This window comes from Erinaceus europaeus, chromosome 13, assembly GCF_950295315.1.
Source record: "Erinaceus europaeus chromosome 13, mEriEur2.1, whole genome shotgun sequence".
Lineage (NCBI taxonomy): Eukaryota > Metazoa > Chordata > Mammalia > Eulipotyphla > Erinaceidae > Erinaceus > Erinaceus europaeus.
The window spans coordinates 4,417,515-4,437,201 of NC_080174.1; the positions used below are offsets into that span (position 1 = coordinate 4,417,515).

The following is a 19,687-nucleotide window of genomic DNA, read 5'->3' on the forward strand; positions in this document are numbered from 1 at the left end:
CGTCGGCCACGGATCGACCAGGTCTCGCGAGAGGACGCCCCGCGCCTGCGCTGTCGCACGCCGGAAGTGCTGAGGGCGCGCTCCGAAGGGGCGGGGCTACTGCGTCATCTGGCGTGGACGGGCTGCCGCCGGAAGTCTTTCGGCCTGGACGGAGGAGGGCGTGTAAACAAAGCGTAAGTCGGAGAGGCCGGGCGGAAGTCGGGGAAGGGGCGGAAGTGACGGAGGCCGGGCGGGAGTCATGGAGGTAGCGCGCGCTGAGCTCTAGTGGCGGCCGATCGCTCTCCCCCCGGGAGGGCGCGGCCCCGCCACTGGGCACGGACGGGCCTGAACTCGGGGCTCGGACCCGGTCCTCTCCGGCGGGAGCCTCTCGGGTGGGACGCGGCCACGCCGTTTCCTCGCGGAGGTTCGGGTTCGAGGTCCCGCGCCGCCAGGACAGCAGCGTGGCCGACGGGCCCGTGGGTTCCCGCCCGAGGGAGGCCGCAGAGACCGCGCCGCCGGGTGGGGGGCCCCGGGGACGGGCAGGAGGGAGAGATGGAGACGGCGGGCAGGAGGGAGAGACGGAGACGGGCAGGAGGGAGAGATGGATGGAGACGGCGGGCAGGAGGGAGAGATGGAGACGGGCAGGAGGGAGAGGAAGGGCTGCCATGGGCCAGCGGCAGCAGAGACAGGCAGGGAGGAGGACAAGCACAGGCCACCAGGCTCAAGGTCCCGGCCCCTGCAGGGGCATCTCCAGTGGTGAAGCGGTGCTGAAGCTCCCCTGTGCCCTCGCTCTCAACTTCTCTCATACAAAGTAAAAAAAAAGAAAAAAGTGACCACCACGGGCAATGGATGTGTCATCCAGGCTCTGAGCCCCAGCAGTAAGCCGCCTGGCAACACCACACACACACTAAACAGACAGAAAAGGATGATCAGTGAGCATGAGAGAACGTGGGAAAGGTGACAGACGAGAGAGGAAGGAAGAAGAGATGAAGGGTGGACCTCCCCCGTGTGTCCTGGAGCCTCCCCTCCCCAGAGCCCTGCCCCACCAGGGACAGACAGACACAGGCTAGGGGTGTGGGTCCACCTGCCAACACCCATGTCCAGCGGAGAAGCAGTGACAGAAGCCAGAGCTCCCACCTTCTGCTCCCCATAGAGAATCTGGGTCCCTGCTCTCAGAGGGGGAGAAATGTCAGGGGAAGATGCCCAGAGGGCCTTGAACCCCAATTCCACCAGTATTCAGAACGTTTGTCACCAGGAATCTTTGTTTTTATACTGTCACTGCAAAGGAAGAGTAGGCAGGAGGCAGAGGGGGGCCCAGTACAAAGGCCCACCCAGCCGCAGGACCTGGAACCTTTGTCACTGTCCTACAGTGTCCCCTGAGGCCCTGGCCAAGTAGGACACGCGCCACCATCTTGACTGCTGGGCCTTGAAGGAAGGTTGACAACCAGGACGGAGCAGCCTCTGGAAGAGCAGGCAGGGCGACAGGGACAGTGGGGAGGAGCTTCAAGTGGGTTCCCAGCATAGTGGGGGGAGTCCCGCCAGCCTGTGTGAGGTCTGAAGTCGTCTCAGGGCCTAGGAAACCTACAGACAGCAGCCCGGGGAGCCTGCCGTGGCTTTTGCTTCCGTGTCACTTCACTTGATTTTCTGCTGCCCCACTCCCTGTGAAAACAAAACAAAACAAAATTGCCCCTCCTTAACTGCTAGAAAAGGAATTCAGTCGATGTTCTGAGCTGCTGTCATTCTTGTTTATTTATTTTAATCTATCAGCAGATACAGAGGGGAAGAACAGAGCACTTACTCAGCTCTGGCTGATGGTGCTGGGATTGAACCTGGGACTTCAGAGCCCCTTCACAGGCAGGAGAGTCTTTGCAGAACCGCTGTGCTGTCTCCCCAGCCCCCAGTTCTCTCTCCTCACACAGCTCTTGATTTCCAGAAAGTGCGTGAGCAGCGGCGAACACCTGAGTATATTCTGTGCTGATGGTAGAATTTGTTGTGACTTGGGCATGTGCTTAGTAGCTCTCTACTAAGTCACGGTCACCTCCTCTTACACACACATATATATTTTTCCCCATCAGGGCTGTCCCTGGGGCTCGGTGCCTGTGTTACGAATCCACTAACCCCGGTGGCCATCCTCCCTGCCTCCCCCCACGCCTTTCTATATACTTGATAGGACAGAGACAAACTGAGAGGGAGAGGGAGCGAGAAATGTAGTCACCTGTAGCCCCGCTTCTCTGCTTATGAAGCAGTCTTGCAGGTGGGGGACCTGGGGGCTTGAACCCGGGTCCCTGTGCATGGTACCGTGCACTTAACTGGGTGTGCCACCACCTGGCCTCCTACACCACACTATATTGTGTTTGTGTTTAGCTGTCAGTAGAGGATCCCATCACCACATGCCTCTCTCCGCCCGTGTATGAAATGGTCTGTAAACTCGGGTTCGAGGTCAGAGAAGACCTTGATGTCAGCAGCGTGGTCAGCGAGAGTGGCGAGGTGCGTTGGAAAGCCATCACGGACCGCGTGGTTTACGGCGAACCGGGTGTGTACTCTCTCGGCCTCTCAGACAGTCGGCAGTGCTGCTGCTCTCAAAATGCCTTACAGACTTGGAGCCATATCAACTTTAGACAAAGAAATTAAGTAAATAGCAATGCGTTTTGGCTGCTAGGGATTCATTGCTCCAGACCAATTTTTTTCCCCTGCAGGGTTATCGCTGGGGCTCGGTGCCTGCACTAGGAATCCACTGCTCCTGGAGGCCATTTTCCCCCTTTTGTTGCCCTTGTTTATCATCATTATTGTTGTTATTGCTGTCCTTGTCGGATAGGACAGAGAGAAATGGAGAGAGGAGGGGAAGACGAGGAGAGAAAGACAGACACCTGCAGATCTGCTTCACTGATTGTGAAGGTGGAAGGCAGGAGGGGAGCCGGGGGTTCGAACTGGGATCCTTACGCAGATCCTTGCACTTTGTACTACCTGCGCTTAACCTGCTGTGCTACTGCCCGGTCCCACAGTTTTTCTTTTTTAAGATAGAACAAGACGGAGACGGAGGGAGGGGAAGACACTGCTGCATCCAAGCTTCTTCCCGTCTAGTAGACGTCAGGCTTGAGCTGGCGGGGGCGGGGGTGGGAGTGGGGGGAGAGAAGCAGTCTCGCTACCCAGGTGAGCTGTTCTGCTGCCATGAATGAGATTTAATAAAATTTATATTTTTAAAAAATATATTTACTTTTACTTAAAAACTTTAATTTTATGTGGCAGGACAGAGAGAAGGGGTGGTAGAGCAGCAAAGAATGAGAGACACCAGGAGCCCTGCTTCACCGCTCAGGCGGGAACCAGGGCCTTGAACCCGGGTCCTTGAGGACGGTAGCATGTGTGCTCTCTTGGGCGCACCACTGGCTGGCACCTTTCATTTTGATGAGGGAGCGAGCCACACACACAGAGAGAGGGGCGGGGACACTGACACTGACACTGAGACCAGAACAGTGCTCAGCTCTGGCAGTGAAGGTTCTGGGGACTGAACCTGGCGCCTCAGAGCCTCAGGCATGAAAGTCTTGGTCTTTTGTTTTTTTTTTTTTGCCTCCAGGGTTATCGCTGGGTCTCGGTCCCTGCACTGCAAACCCACTGCTCCTGGAGGCTATTTTTCCCCTTTTGTTGCCCTTGTTGTTTATCATTGTTGTTATTGCTGTCGTTATTGTTGGATAGGACAGAGAAATCAAGAGAAGAGGGGAAGACAGGGGGAGAGAAAGACAGACACCTGCAGACCTGCTTCACCACCTATGAAGTGACTCCCCTGCAGGTGGGGAGCCGGGGGCTTGAACCGAGATCCTTACGCCGGTCCTTCTGCGCTTTGCGCCACCTGCGCTTAACCCACTGCGCTACCGCCCTACTCCCCTCTTTTATAGTCTTGTTCGAACCTTTTCATGGTTTCCAAAGTCTACTGGTAGTACATTTTCATTTTGTTATCAGGTAAGAACCATGTAAATGATCTCTAATGACATGAGCGTGTTTATCCCAAGTTCACCTGTAAGGTGGTTGTTGATTCCATAGGATTTTTTTTGCCTCCAGGGTTATCGCTGAGGCTTGGTGTCTGCACCACGAATCCACTGCTCCTGGAGGCTATTTTTTCCCTTTTGTTGCCCTTGTTTATCGTTGTTGTTATTGCTATTGCTATTGTTGGATAGGACAGAGAGAAATGGAGAGAGGAGGGCAAGACAGAGAGGGGGAGAGAAAGACAGACACCTGCAGACCTGCTTCACCGCCTGTGAAGCGATTCCCCTGCAGGTGGGGAGCCGGGGGCTTGAACCAGGATACCTATGCCAGCCCTCGTGCTTCTCGCCATGTGCACCATCGCCCGGCCCCCAATTCTGTGGAATTTTTCCACTCCAAGCACTTTTTATTCGGTGATGCAGACATGTTAAATCACGTGAAAGGGAGCTGTGATACTGATGCTCACTTCCTTCTCCTTTAAGACCAGGGTCTGGATTACTGGGCGAGCGTGAGGCTCCTGGGCCCTGTGTGCGAGGCTGCCAACTTACACCTGTCGGCTCTGACCAAGGAGCAGTTTGAAACCAGATTCGCACCGTGGTTCCAGTGGACAGGCTTTCCAGAGGTTTGGCTTTTGAACAACCTTAAGAAATCAAGACTTTACAGGTTCCCCCTTAGAGACCTTTATTCTTGCTAGTCTTTAGAAAGACTTAGGAGAACGAGAGAGGGAGAGGGTGAGGGAGAGCACTAGAGCAGTAAGCAGCCCCGGTGTCAGGTGGTGCCAAGGGTGGGACCTGCAGACTGGGGCCTCGCGGGCTGAGCCCTCTCTCCACGCCTTACTCGCTGACCTTTTTACTTAAATCTGTTAATTGATGACAGAGGAGAGAGAACGAAGCAGAGCATTGCTATGGCACTTAGGACGCTCAGGATTCAGTCTGGACCTCGTGATTATACATCCAGCACGTGAGCCACTGTATCCCTCCTGGGTCCCTCACTTGCTGATCTTAAAGGGGTCCCCTCCATTCCCTAGGACTTCCAGTAGTGAAGAAGGTGTGTGGGCTGCAAGGACCTCCCGGAACTCTTAGGCAGCATCTCCAAGTAGGAGCCAGGTAGCGTACTCGCTGAATAGGGCAAATTTCATTTTTAAATTAAAAGTATATTTATTTATTCATTGCTGAGGAAGGGGTGGGGGGAACCAGAGCATCACTCTGGGACCTGCAGTGCTGAAGACCCAGCTCAGCACCTCATGCTGTGAGCCCTGTGCTGCGGCCCTCCCCTGTGCCTCCTGCCCACCAGAGGAAGTTCTAGCTCTTGTCTGGGTGGATCAGTCCAGCCGTCCCCTGGGCACCTATAGATCGCAGCAGCCCAGTGCTGTGGAGAGTTTGGCTCTAAAAGGCTTTGAACTTCCTGAGTCAGCGAAGCACCGTCCTCCCTGCGTAATGACTGCTTTCACTGTCACTGTCTGTGTGTGTGTGTCTGTGTGTTTATTTAGTTTTGCCTCCAGGCTTATTGCTGGGGCTCAGTGCCCGCACTATGAATCCACTGCTCCTGGCCACCCCTTGTATTTATTTTTAAGAACTGAGTTTAAGGTGAGTCAAAATAGAAAATAAGATTTGGGGAAAAATTTGGACTTTTCAGCTTATAGCTATGTCAGATTTATTAGTTTCAATAAAAAAATACCTTTTGGTGGTGCGGGAGGTGGTGCAGTGGATAAAGCATTGGACTTTCAAGCATGAGGTCCTGAGTTCAATGCCCGGCAGCACATGTACCAGAGTTATGTCTGGTTCTCTCTCCCTCTCTCTCTCTCTCTCTCTCCTCCTATATTTCTCACTAGTAAATAATAATAAAAAAAACTTTTGAAGAATTTCTTAGCTATTAAATATTTTCCTTGATTCTCTAGATATTGTTGTATTTATGTAGAAAGTGTTTAGCTTGGCGCAAAGTGCAAAGACGGGCATAAGGATCCTGGTTCAAGCCCCAGCTCCCCACCTGCAGGGGGTCACTTCCCAAGTGGTGAAGCAGGTTTGCAGGTGTCTCTCTTTCTCTCCTCTCTGTCTTCCCCTCCTCTCTCCATTTCTCTCTGTCCTATCCAACAACGACAACAGCTATGACAACAATAACAACTACAACAAGGGCAACAGCAAGGGCAACAAAATGGGAAAAATGGCCTCCAGGAGCAGTGGATTCGTGGTGCAGGCACCGAGCCCCAGTGATAACCCTGGAGGCAAAAAAAAAAAAAACCAGAAGAAAGTGTCTAGCTGTGCTAAAGAAGCCAGTCAGATATGCCTACAGGATGATTGGATTTCACTAGAAGCATTGCTATTCTGAGAGATAGTTATTTACTTATTTGTTTGTTGGGCCAGAACCCTGCTCAGCTGTGGCTTATGCTGGTGCTGGGGACTCTACCTAGGACCTCACGCACGGGGGTCCTCTACATAAACATCATGCTGACTCCCCAGCCTGAGAAATATTCACTGAGTATGAATCCAAATGCATCTTATTCAAAACAGCTGTTTCCCGAAATTTTTGATGCCCTGAGAAGCCTCCAGCCGCCTGCTGCCTCCCTCAGCCTGATGAAGCTGACGTCACAGCTGGAGCGCGCGCTGGGCGATGTAAGTGGAGAATCTTTTGGTGCTGCCCTTGAACTGTCTGAATGGAAAGTAAGTGCAAAGCTGCTTGAGAGCACACTCACGGTTTTTGGGTTTTAATCTTTCTACTGTGAAGCTTAATATTTGGAGGGCCCGCCCGGTGGCGGCACACCTTGCTGAGCATACACGTTACAGAGTTTGAACCGGGTTCAAGTCCCTGCTCCCCCCCTGAAGGGATGGAAGCTTCACAAGAGTTGAAGCGGGGCTGCAGGCTGCTCCCCGTCTCTCTGCCTGCTGTCCTAGGAAATAAAGAACACAAAATTAAATTAGCCGGGGGGGGGGGGGGGTAGCATAATGATTATGCAAAGAGACCCTCATGCCTGAGGCTCCAAAGTCCCAGGTTCAATCCTCTACACCACCATAAGCCAGAGCTGAGCAGTGCTCTGGTTAAAAATAAAAAATAAAAAATAATTGAATTTAAAAAAAATAAGGAAAAAATGATTGCCAGGAGCTTTGGATTCACGGTGCAGGCAGGTATAGCGCCGGTAGTAAAATAAATAAATAAATAAATAAATAAATAAATAAATAGAGCTGGCACAGATCTTTCCTGGTTTTTGATGCTTATGGAATCTTATTGCCGGTGTCTCCAGTGACTGTCTTCCCTCAGTTGAGGAGCCAGTTATTTGATGATGTTTTTTTTTTTTTTTTCTCTCAACGGTAATTGACTTGCAAGTTTTGTTTTGATTTTAGGTATTTTTACTGATTGGAAAGGAGTGCCCCTTTCTTTTAAGAGATCTGCTTGCATCTGAGGAGCTAGCCCGAGTCTTTGGGATGTCTGTGGTGAGCTTACTGTTCTCATGAGTAGTTGGGACACAAAACAGTATTGGTGGTCCTTTTGTCCGTCCGAAGGAGCCGCTGCCTTAGGGAAACTCTTCTCTGTGCTTTAGACACACTCTTTTTTCCCACGCCCTCCACCGCCCACCTGCTCCCAGCCGAGTGCCAGTGCGGCTCAGTCACCCGCACCACCGTGGGGCGTCGCCCTCTGCGGAGGGCTCGGCCTGGCCTCTGCTGAGGCGACTCGATACAGGGTGTAATGGCCTCCTGAGTCAGGGCAGTTAATGGAGGCTCAAGGTCCCTGGCAGACTACGTGTGCATGGCTAAAATCACTGCTGGAAAGCGAGCCCTGGAAAGTCATCACAACTCCTCAATAGTATATTGCACTTTCACTCTAAGGTGAAAATAGTTCTGTTTTCACGAAGGTGAGAGAGAAGTGGGGGGTGGGGGTGGATACTTGAGCACAGCTCAACTCTGGCATAGGGTGGTGCGGGGATCGAGTCTGCTGACTCCACCCTCTGCTCTCGCTGGCTCAGATGGGCGTGCTCAGAGTGTTTGCTGGCTCTCCACGTGGGCTCAACCTGCGGAACATCCTGTGGCATGGGTTCGCGGCCCCTCGAGAGATCCCCACCAAGTAAGTGACCTTCCCGCCCTGCCCTCTTCCTTCCCCTTCCCTTCCCTTTTTTTCCCTTCCCTTCCCTTTTTTTCCCTTCCCTTCCCTTTTTTTCCCTTCCCTTCCCTTCCCTTCCCTTCCCTTCCCTTCTTTCTATCTATCTCTCTCTGCTCAGCTCTGACTTTTGTGTGTGGTGAAATATAGTGGTTCAGTTTCGTTTTTCTGTATATTTAAACCCATTTTTTCCAACACCATTTGTTGAAGACTCCCTTTTCCCCATTTAATAGCCATGAGTAGTCTGGTGTTCCCTCTCTCTCTCTCTCTCTCTCTCTCTCTCACACACACACACACACACACACACACATACATGAAGGGCAAAGTGGTCCATAGAGAGAAAGGAGCACAAGGCCAGAGTGCCACTTGCTCCGGCATCCGTGGAGCCGGGGAGGCACCTGGCGCCGTGCACACCAAACTCATGCTCTGCTGCTGAGCCAGCCCCCCAATCTTCCTTTTAGTGGAAGCTCTTCTTTTTTTGGTAAATATTGTTGGTTCTTTTTAAATTCCATTCAGTTTTTCTCAGTGATTACTAGTGATGTGCAGTTGGTAAGGTGCCGGGCTCTACCTCCATCAGCACCATTCTGCGGAGCACTCCCTCCCTCTCTGCCAGCGGCAGCTGAGGCTTGTGGTGTGTGCTCTGAGCCCTCTTTTCTGACAGGCAGGTGTTGTCCACTAGGTACTGCTCCATGATGGTGCTGCTGACCGCAGGGCTAGGCCAGCTGCTTCGGACCTACCTTCAGGAGACCCAGTCAGCTCTGACGCACCGGCCTGCCCTCACCCTTCCACACTTGGAGGACTTGGGCGTCTTTCCCGGCAAGTACTGCTTCCCCTGAGAGTGCTGACAAGGACATTCACGGCATCATAAAGTAGCGTTGCCCTCTTGTGGCAAGATGCCTGCTCTGAGCCCCCTGCCCCCACTAATGCCCTGGTGGCTGAGAAGCCCCTGAGGGTCAGGCCTCATGACTCAGTCATGTGATGGGTCCGTTTCTCCTTCAGACATGCTAGCATGCAGAGCCACCCAGGACCGCCCTACAGTTGCGTCTTCCTGGATGGACTTTTTGTTTTAATTTATATATGTATTTAAAATATTTATTCCCTTTTGTTGCCCTTGCTTTATTGTAGTAGTTATTATCGATGTCGTTGTTGGATAGGACAGAGAGAAATGGAGAGAATGGAAGACGGATGGGGGGGAGAGAAAGACAGACACCTGCAGACCTGCTTCACTGCTTGTGAAGCGACTCCCCTGCAGATGGGAAGCCGGGACCTCGAACTGGGATCTTTACACCGGTCCTTGCGCTTTGTACCACGTGCACTTAACCCGCTGCGATACCCGGCTCCCGAATGGACTCTTTTTAATGATTTAAAAACTGGGGCTAGGAGACAGCATCATGGTTCTGCCAAAGTCTTTGAGGCTTTGAGGTCCCAGGTTCAATCCCCAGCACTGTTATGCACCCCCCCAGCTGTGGCTTTATAATGGCACTGAGAGGAGGCACGGAGGCCTCCCACTGCGCGCTGCCCCACTGTCAGCAGCCACACACAGCGAGTCCACAGTTCAACTCGGTCCCTCTCGCCTCTTGCATCTTCTGTGCTCAGCTGGTCGTCCCCACGCCGCTCTGCATCCCTGAGGAGCCGTCCTTATCTGCAGCGCCCCGCCGTCACCCATCACCCGTCACCCGTGACTAGGGCTACGACCTGTGCACTCCCGGGGTCTTGACTCACTTGCCTGAAAGGCTCAGCTCAGTGGCCTCAGTCCCTGACAGTGTGGTTCCCAGCGGCGGAGCCCCTGTGCTCACGCGTTTGCTCTGTTGCAGATGTTACTGACGAGTTGTTGTCGGTCCTGGCGGAGGCGAAGGAAAGGTCCGCTTTCATCGTGAGGACCATGCTGCCGTACTGGGACACCGTGCTGACCGCCTTCAGGGCACAGAGGTAACAGGATGGCTCTGCCCGGTGGGCACGTGGCCGCCAGTGTCAGCAGGGGCTGGGCGTGAGGGCAGTTGCTGTGCTCAGTGCCAAGCTGCCCTGGGGCGTGTCTCAGACACTCACCACCCCTTTAGTACCATCTGAACTTACTTTTTAGAAGTCTTTTCATTTTGTTCTCTCCTTCTCTTTCCCCATATATTATGTCCTGCTTATAAGTGAAATCGTTCGCTGTTTGTCCTTGTCCTTGTGGCTCACTTCACGTGATATCTTCAAGCCCCGTCCAGGATAAGAGAACGTGAGGGTCCTGGTGCCTAAAGGAACTGTACCCAGGTGTCAGTGGATACACCGTAAATCACTAACCCCGCAATAAAAAAGAACTCTATAGGCCAAAAATGAATAAATAAAACAGAAGAAAGGGGCTGGGTGGTGATGCACCTATTTGAGCGCACATGTTACAGTGCATAAGGACCCAGGTTCAAGCCCCCAGTCCCCACCTGCAGGGAGAAGCTTCACAAGTGGTGAGTCTGAGCACAGGTATCTCTGTCTCTCTCCCTATCGCCCCCTTTCTCTCAACTTCTGGCTGTCTCTATCCAATAAATAAAGATAATAAAAAACATTTTAAAAAAACAGAAAAAAGAATTTTTCCATAGTATAATAGTTGAATTTATTTTTTATTATTACTGATCTAAAATTGATCCACAAAGTTATGGTTTCAGGAGTGTGTGTGTGTGTGTGTGTGTGTGTGTGTGTGTGTGTGTGAATGTGACTGTGTGAGAGAGTGTATAAGTGTGTGTACACCTCACTACACCACCACCAAAGTTCCTGTGTCCTCCTACCTCTTCCCTTTGATAACCTCCATAGTTTTCACAAAGTCTGAGAGTCAAGCTCCTTTTTTTTTTTTTGCAATTTCATTTGTATTGGTGAATTACAGTCCTCACGGAGTGAGACCGTCAGGCTGCTGTCCAGCGCGCTGCTTCGCTCACTCAGCATGGCCACCTCCAGACACTGCAATGTGCGCTCTCTTTTTTGGTTGCAGAATAGTATTCCACCGAGAACTTGTCCCATGACTTCTTTACGCAGTCAGTCACCTGTCAAGACACATTTCAGTTGCTTCCCTTCTGGGCCACTGTGAACAGTGTGCTGTGGACACGGGCGCAGAGACACTTCTGAGTTAGTGTTTTCATGACCTTTGGGTCGATGCCTAAGAATGCTGTCTCGGGGCCCGGGCGGTAGTGCAGTGGGTTAAGTGCATGTGGCACGAAGCGCAAGGATCCCGGTTTGAGCCCCCGGCTCTCCACCTGCAGGAATGTCGCTTCACAAGTGGTAAAGCAGGTCTGCAGGTATCTGTCTTTCCCTCTTCTCTTGATTTCTCTCTATCTTATTCAAGAGCAATAACAGAGATAATAACAATAATAACAATAACAAAAAAGTGATAAACAGCAAGGGCAACAAAAGGGAAAAAATAGGCTGCGAGCAGTGGATTCGTAGTGCAGGCACCGAGCCCCAGCAGTAACCCTGCAGGCAAAAAAGAAAAAAAAGAAAAGAATGCTGTTGTTGAATCATAATGTATTTCCACCTGTATTTGTTGTTATTTATTTATCTATTTATTTATTGCTTCAAGGGTTATCGCTGGGGCTCGGTGCCAGCACTATGAATCTACTGCTCCTGGTGCTCTCGCCACCCCCAATTTTATTGACTAGGACAGAGAGAAATGGAGAGAGGAGGGGAAGACAGAGAGGGAGAGAGAAAGACAGACACCTGCAGACCTGCTTCACCGCTTGTGAAGTGACCCCCTGCAGGTGGGGAGCCGGGGACTCGAACCGGGATCCTTGCGCCGGTCCTTGCGCTTTGCTGCTACTTGCGCTTAACCCGCTGCCCCACGTCCAACCCCCAACTTGTATTTTTTAAGGAACCTGCAGACTTTCCATAAGTGCTGCACCAGTTTGCACTCCCACAACAGTGTATCAGCCCCCTGCCCCCAGCCCAGCAGTCCATTCCTGGCCTGTGGACGTGGGCCATTCACACAGGGTGAGGTGAGGTGGGGTGGGGTGGGGTGGGGTGGGGTGGGGTGGGGTGGGGTGGGGTGAGGTGAGCTGAGGTGGAGTCTCGCCGCGCTTTCAATCTTCACTTCTCTGATGATGAGTGGAGCATTTTTACGTATGTCTGTGGCCCATCTCTGTGCCTTTTTTGGAGAACTGTCTATTCAGAGGCCCACTTTTTATTCGATTGCTTTTATTTTAAATCAACTCCTTAACAGTTTTTTGGTTTTTGCTGTGAAGACAAAGTCTGCCTTTGTGTTATCGGAGGGTGTGTCAGTGTGGTGTTTGTCAGAGGAAATGGGAGGGGAGTTGGGGCTAGGTGGAGGGGTCTCTGGTGTGCAGCATGGGCCTCTGGAGGTGTAAAACTACACCTTAAAACTCTCTAGTATTTGGGAGTCGGTGGTAGGGCAGCAGGTTAAATGCAGGTGGCGCAAAGCGCAAGGACCTTCGTAATGATCCTGGTTCGAGCCCCCAGCTCCCCATCTGCAGGAGTGTCACTTCACAGGCGGTGAAGCAGGTCTGCAGGTGTCTGTCTTTCTCTCCCCCTCTCTGTCTTCCCCTCCTCTCTCCATTTCTCTGTCCTATCCAACAACAACGACACCAATAATAACTATAATAATAAAAAAACAAGGATAACAAAAGGGAAAATAAATATTAGGAAAAAAAAACTCTCCAGTATTCTAAGCCAATGTTAAATGGGTGGGGGAGACAGCATGATGGTTCTGCAAAAGACTCTCATGCCTGAGGCTCTAAAGTCCCAGGTTCAGTCCCCAGAACCACCACAGCCAGTGTTTTGTGTCTTTCTCTCTGTTTCTTCTTTCCTTCCTTTTATTTTGAAATTTTTTCCTTTATTAGGGGATTAATGTTTTACATTCGACAGCAAATACAATAGTTTGTACATGCACAACATTTGTCAGTTCCTTTCTTTTTAGTTATCTTTATTGGGTAGAAACATCCAGAAATCAAGAGGGTAAGGGGAGATAGAGAGGGTGAGAGTCAGAGAGACACTTGTAGTCCTGCTTTATTGTGTGAAAAGCTTCCCCCTGTAGGTGGGGGCCAGAGGCTTGAACCGGGGTCCTTGCACACTGTAACATGTGCTCAACCAGGTGTGCCACCACCTGGCCCCTGTCTTTCTGTCTGTATTGCTCATTAAAATAAAAATTATGTAAAAATTTTCAAAAGCCAGTGTTAAGTCAGTTGAATCGAAAAACCACCAGGAGGCCCATACATTTGGTTCTGAATTCACTTTGAGTCACATTATCCAGATTCACTCACTTTTTACCTTGCGAATACACTGACATCCGGGTGGACGAGTACTTTTTAGAAGTTATTTGACAAAGTGAATCAGGCACATCCCTGAGGACATTTCGCTGCTGCTTCTTCTTCTTTTTAAAAAATATTTACTTATTCCTTTTTTGTTGCCCTTGTTGTTTTTATTGTTGTAGTTGCTGTTGTCATTGTTGGATAGGACAGAGAGAAATGGAGAGAGGAGGGGAAGACAGAGAGGGGGAGAGAAAGACAGATACCTGCAAACCTGCTTCACCGCCTGCGAAGCGACTGCCCTGCAGGTGGGGATCTGGGGTCTCGAACTGGGATCTTTATGCGGGTCCTTGTGCTTTGTGCCACGTGCGTTTAACCCGCTGCGCCACCACCCGGCTCCCAGGACATTTCACTGCAGGGGTTTTGTTAGTAGGGGCTCATCAGTCCTGAAACCATGAGAGGATGGTGGGCCGGTGAAACAGCTCGTCTGGGTGGCGCCTGTCTGCCGGGTGTCTGATGAGGTTTGAGCTCAGCTCCACCCTAGTGAAGGAGGAGTCAGCGCTATGCTCTCTTCTACTCTCTCTGGGCAGCTCTGATTTGTCTGAAAATCACAACAACAGGAAGACTGGCAGTGGTGCACCTGCCTGTGGCTGAGTGCACATGGTATAATATGCAGGGACCCAGGCTCAAACCCCGGCCCCATCTGCGGGGGGGGGGGGGAGTTTCACGAGCAGTGAAGTAGTAGTGCGGGCCTCTCTCTGTTTCTGTCTCTGTCCCCCCCTATTTCTCCCTTTCCTCTCAGCTTCTCTGTCCAACAAGTTAAATTATAAAAATAAAAACAGTGAGAACAGATCCACTAGGGAACAGTGTGAAAACCACTAACTAGTCTGAGACTCTGGTTCTGTTTCTGTCCTTCACCAGGCGTAGGCGGTGGCAGCTGTGTGGTGTCACCTTTGCAGGATGACGCTGTGCTGACCCGCCTTCGTTCGCAGGTTTGCCGACTGCACCGCACTGCTGCTGGCACAGCTGGAGGCTGGACTTAGGAAGGTGTTTGCCGCTGTTAACAAGTGTCCGAAGAGGCTGCTGACTGCGGAGGTAAGGTGCTTCCGCCATGGCCGTGGGGGTGTGGCTGCTGTCCTGTGAGTTTCTGGCTCTCCAGGCGCCATCCATGTGGCCGCACTTCCTGCTGCCGCCCCCCTCTGGCCCTGCGGTGGGTCTGCACTTGGCTGCTGTGAGCTCTTGTGCCAGCCGGCTCTTCTGCTTCTCTCCTCCAGTCCGTCTAGGGCTGCCGCTTAGTTTCTCGACTCAGACACTTGCGTGTTTCAGAGGCCTTCCCCAGGGCTGCCGCACAGGGTGCCTGGTTTGCAGGTGTCTGAGTTCGGTGCTTCCCATCCAGCTGCTTGGAAATAGTTGAGGCTCCTCCCTCCCCGGTCTTGGCCGGGCCTGTCTCTGCTCTGCCCACTCACGGCTTGGCCCTGTTTGGCTCTTCTTAGCTGTGACTCGGTTCATCTCGGCCTCAGCTGTACTTTTGCAGAGGCCTCTGGGGAAAGCTCTTGGAGAGTGGGTGGCCACGTTTGCGGCCCTGGCACCCAAGTGCTGCTGTCGACGTGGCTTTGCTGAATCTGTGCTGTGGATGCAGTTGGCTTCCAGAAGAAAGAGCTAGAACCCAGCCGGCGCAGCTCACACCCAAGGGCACTTGGGCTTCACTTCCTGTGGCACCATCATAGCTGTGTGGTGTGAGTAGTTTGGCTTCCCAATGGTCAGTTGACTACACAAATAATGTAGCTGTCTTTTTTTTTTGCCTCCATGGTTATTGCTGGGCTTGGTGACTGCACTATGAATCCATAGCTCCTGGAGGCAATTTTTTCCCATTTTGTTGCCTTTGTTGTTATTATTGTTGTTGTTGTTATTATTGTTGTTGTTGTTATTATTGTTGTCATTGCTGTTGTTGGACAGGACAGAGAGAAATTGAGAGAGGAGGGGAGGCAGAGGGGGGAAAGAAAGACACCTGCAGACCTGCTTCACCACCTGTGAAGCAGCCCCCCTGCAGGTGGGGAGCTGGGGGCTCAAACCGAGATCCCTACGCTGGTCCTGTATGCTTAACCCGCTGTGCTACTGCCCGATCCCCATTGCAGCTGTTTTGACAGAGGATGTGAAGGATATGTTGGCTTTCAGCACAGGCTGTCGTCGGGAGTGACAGCCTCAGTTTCCTCACGCAACAACGCATGCTGACACTACACAGCGCTGTACACATGCTGCTGTCACCACGTGGCTGAGGGTCTCCTCAAGACCCACACAGATAATAAGCGGATCTGACTCTGACATTTGCACCCAGTCCATCAAACAAGGGAGAAGGTAGCGCATGGAGTTTGTGGGGCTAAGTGAAAGCTCGGCTTTCTTGGGGGAAGGAAGCCGTGGGGACATTCAGCAGCCTGGACATTGAGCAGAGCCGGGGAGTCCCCAGGCCTGGCACTGCAGCTCCAGGTGCCGACACCCCAGCTGGAGCCTCGTGAAGAGTAGTCAGTAGTGAAGGACGCCTGGTAACACGACGTCAGAAGTGCTCCAGAAGCACATGTGAGCCAGACACATTGCTTGAGAGCTGGTTCCCACAAAACTGACTTCGCCAGGCTTGTGCAAACCTTGCTGGACTCCCCCGGGGCCTCCCGAGGCGGCCCTTACCCTCGTCCCTGTGACCGCGCCGTGGCTGGAGACGGTCAGTCAGCTGCCTGGGGCTGCTTGTCTGGGAAGCTTGATGTCGGCTTACGAGCGGAGCGCAGGGCTGTCTGTGACCTCTGGACAGGGAGCAGAGAAGACTTGATCGGGGCCATTAGTGTGCAAATTCCAGCCCTCGGTAGAAATGCCCCTTTGCAGCGTTTTGTCTTGTGGAGTGATGTGTTCATAAGTGTTAGGAGTTTGGCAGCTCTCGTGTGCTTCTCAGGGCAGCGCCTGGCACGGCCAGGCTCGCTGAAGGCTCACCTGTTTGCCTTGTCAACGACTTTCTTCCTCAGCGTAGAGCTTGTTTTTGTTTCTTTTTTGCCTCCAGGGTTATCACTGGGGCTTGGTGCCAGCACTGGGAATCCACTGCTGCTAAAGGCCATTGTTCCCACTTTGTTGCCCTTGTTGTCACTCTTATTGTGGTTGTTATTGTTGTTATAGCCGTTGATGCTGTTGGATAGGACAGAGAAATGGAGACAGGAGAGGAAGGCAGTGGGGGAGAGAAAGACAGACACCTGAAGTGACCCCTTGCTGGTGGGGACCTGGGTGCTTGAACCGCGATCCTTAACGCCGGTCCTTGCACTTTGCGCCACATGTGCTCAACCTGCTGCACTGCTGCCCAGCCCCTGGTAAAGAGTATTTTCTTTTCTTTTCTTTTTCTTTTTATTGGTTTATTGGATAGAGACAGCCAGAAATCAAGAGGGAAGGGGGCGATAGAGAAGGCGAGAGACAGAGAGACACCTGCAGCCCTGCTTCATCACTCGCAAAGCTTTCCCCCTGCAGGTGGGGGCTGGGGGGTTGAACTCGGGTCCTTGTGAGTTGCCACATGTGTGATCAACCAGGTGCACCACCGCCTGGCCTCGGTAAAGAGTATTTTGAAGAGACGCTTTTAGATTGGTGACCGTGTCCTAAATTTTGTTTCTACAATTTGTTTCTACAAATGTTACTTGTATTTTGCTTTAATTATTTCTTTTCTGTTTCTTTTCTGAAGTCAACAGCCCTTTATACCACCTTTGATGAGGTAAGTGTCTTGAAACAAGAAAACCTTTGTGTTCATTTTTCTTTTTCTGTCCTCCTCCTTCTCCTTTCTTGTCCGCGGTAACTTCCCCCTCCCAGCAGCTCTTCCTTTCCTTCCTTGCCCTTTCCTTCGCCTTCCCTCCCTGCCACCCTTCCTCTTACCAGAGCAGTGCTCAGCTCTGCCATATGGTGGTGCAGGGGGATTGAACCTGGGACTTCGGGGCCTTAGTGTGAGAGTCTGATTGCATAACCACTATGCTGTCTACCTCCACTGAGCTTTTTCTTCTTGCTTTTCTTTTATTTGCTGGGACAGGGAGAAACCCACAGGGGCGGGGCAGAGGGAGAGGGGCAGAGAAACAGCTGCAACCCTACTTCACTGCCCGCGGGTGGAGGCCAGGGGCTTGAACCCAAGTCCTCGCGCATGGCAGTGTACGCCGTCTGTCAGGCGTGTTCCCACCCAGCTCCAATTTTGTGTCGTTCAAAATACAAACTAAAATAAAAAGTTAAAGAAGAGTCGTGTGTCTGAGGCTAGCAGGGAAGTGTTGGCAGACGTACCAGCCAGGAATCTCATTAGAGAGAGTATTTAGGCTAATTTTGAGGTCTGGCACCAGTAACCTAGTTTCTGCAGTCAGTTGGAATGCCAAGAGGTGCCAGCACTATGTGCTAGATTATTTCGAGGCATACAGTCAGATCAGTATATTCTTTTTTTATTTCTTTATTTATAAAATGGAAACACTGACCATAGGATAAGAAGGGTACACTTCCGCACATTGCCCACCCCAGAGCTCCATGTCCAATCCCCTCCCTTGATGGCTTCCCAGGTCAGTGTATTCTTAAGGTCATTGTGCTGCCGGTTAAGAAAGTTTCTGTGAACATGTCTCTACTAGGTTTTAAGACAGTTCTCACTTCCCTCCATCTGTTCGGCACTCCGGGTCACGCTCACGCAGCACTGTTCATGCACAGTAGATCCTTGGAGACACAGCTTACATGACAGACGTGTAACCAGAACAGTCCCACTACAGGACCATCGACATGAGCAGGCATTAAGTCCTGGCCACAGACGCATTACCAAGCTTCTCTTCAGTCATTCGTTCACTTATTTCTCAGTGTTTCATTTTATCCTAATGAGAAAGGCACAGAGAAAGATAATAAAGAGAGCAGACCATACTCAGCTCTGGCTGGTGGTGGTGCTGGGGATTGAACCTGGGACGTCTAAGCCTCAGGCAGGGAAGTCTTGCAGAACCACTGTGCTGTCTCCCCAGCTTCATCACCAGACTTCTAAATAAACATCCCAACACCTTTGTGACACTCAGCAGTCTTTTGTCTGTATTCATTCATTCACCCGTTCATTCATTCCTAACCCACTGATTCCAGGTCAGGGTTGCAGGTGACTGGATTCTCTCCCTGCAGCCGGGGGTTAAGGAGACACCCTCCAGTCCTCTAGTCCCAGACATGACACACACACACAACACACACACACCCTCCAGTCCTCTAGTCCCAGACATGACACACACATACATACACCCCAATCCTCTAATCACGGACATGACACACACACATACACACCCTCCAGTCCTCTAGTCACAGACATGGCACACACACACACACACACCCTCCAGTCCTCTAGTCACAGATATCACACACACACACAAACACACCTTCCAGTCCTCTAGTCACGGACATGATACACACACACCCTCCAGACCTCTTTTCATGGACATCACTCACAGACACAGACACAGACACACACACACAAACACACACACTCTCCAGTCCTCTAGTCACAGACATCACACACACACACACACACACACACACACACACACACACACACACACACAACATCCAGTCCTCTAGTCACAGACTGTTGTTAAAATTTCGGAAGGCTCCAGCTGGCCAGGCTAGCTTCACGGGCAGGTAACAGAGACGACCAGAGACATACGGCTGGGCAGGGAAGCTGTATTTCTTTATTCAGGAACAACGATTCATAAACTAAACCAAACTAATCACCAAACAGAACTCTGCTGTCTCTTTGCGGCTGCGCAAGCACTCTCTCTTACTCTGTACTCAGGAACCCTCTCCAACTCTCGAACCCTGGAACTCTGGCTTATTTCTTATTTAGGAACAACGATTCATAAACTAAGACAAACTAATCACCAAACAAAACTCTGCTGTCTCTTTGCAGCGGCACAAGCACTCTCTCTTACTCTGGAGCTCTTCAACTCGAACTCTGACACTCTCCCACTTTGGAACCCTCTCTCGGGGTTCCTAGGGGCGGGGCCAAGAGGGCCCGCGAAAACTAACGACTGATCCAATTCTCTTGGCGGGGGAGAACTAGAACCCAATGTAAAGCATACAACAACAGACATCAAACACACACACACCCTCCAGTCCTCTAGTCACGGACATCACACACACACACACACCCTCCAGTCCTCTAGTCACAGACATCATACACACACACATACACACACCCCCTCCAATCCTCTAGTCACAGACATCACACACACACACACACACCCTCCAGTCCTCTAGTCACAGACATCACACACACACACCCCCTCCAGTCCTCTAGTCACAGACATCACACACACACACACATACACACACACCCTCCAGTCCTCTAGTCACAGACATCACACACACACACATACACACATACCCTCCAGTCCTCTAGTCACAGACATCACACA

The 19,687-nt window shown here is 51.5% G+C and overlaps 1 protein-coding gene across 18 annotated transcripts in view; it reads left to right on the forward strand.

Annotated features, from left to right (window-relative positions):
* The first annotated feature begins 29 nt into the window (after positions 1-29).
* Positions 30-19,687, forward strand: part of ERMARD (ER membrane associated RNA degradation) — a 30,498-nt gene continuing 10,840 nt past the window's right edge. For 3 of the 18 annotated variants that reach the window (XM_060205202.1, XM_060205201.1, XM_060205204.1), the window contains exons 1-10: positions 225-244; positions 2,344-2,512; positions 4,437-4,576; positions 6,462-6,563; positions 7,290-7,379; positions 7,910-8,007; positions 8,720-8,856; positions 9,855-9,969; positions 14,255-14,357; positions 16,969-16,998. In XM_060205202.1, the coding sequence (XP_060061185.1) occupies positions 239-244; positions 2,344-2,512; positions 4,437-4,576; positions 6,462-6,563; positions 7,290-7,379; positions 7,910-8,007; positions 8,720-8,856; positions 9,855-9,969; positions 14,255-14,357; positions 16,969-16,998 (990 nt within the window). In that variant the 5' untranslated portion in view covers positions 225-238. The other 15 variants (XM_060205210.1, XM_060205213.1, XM_060205212.1 and 12 more) reach the window with 12 other exon arrangements.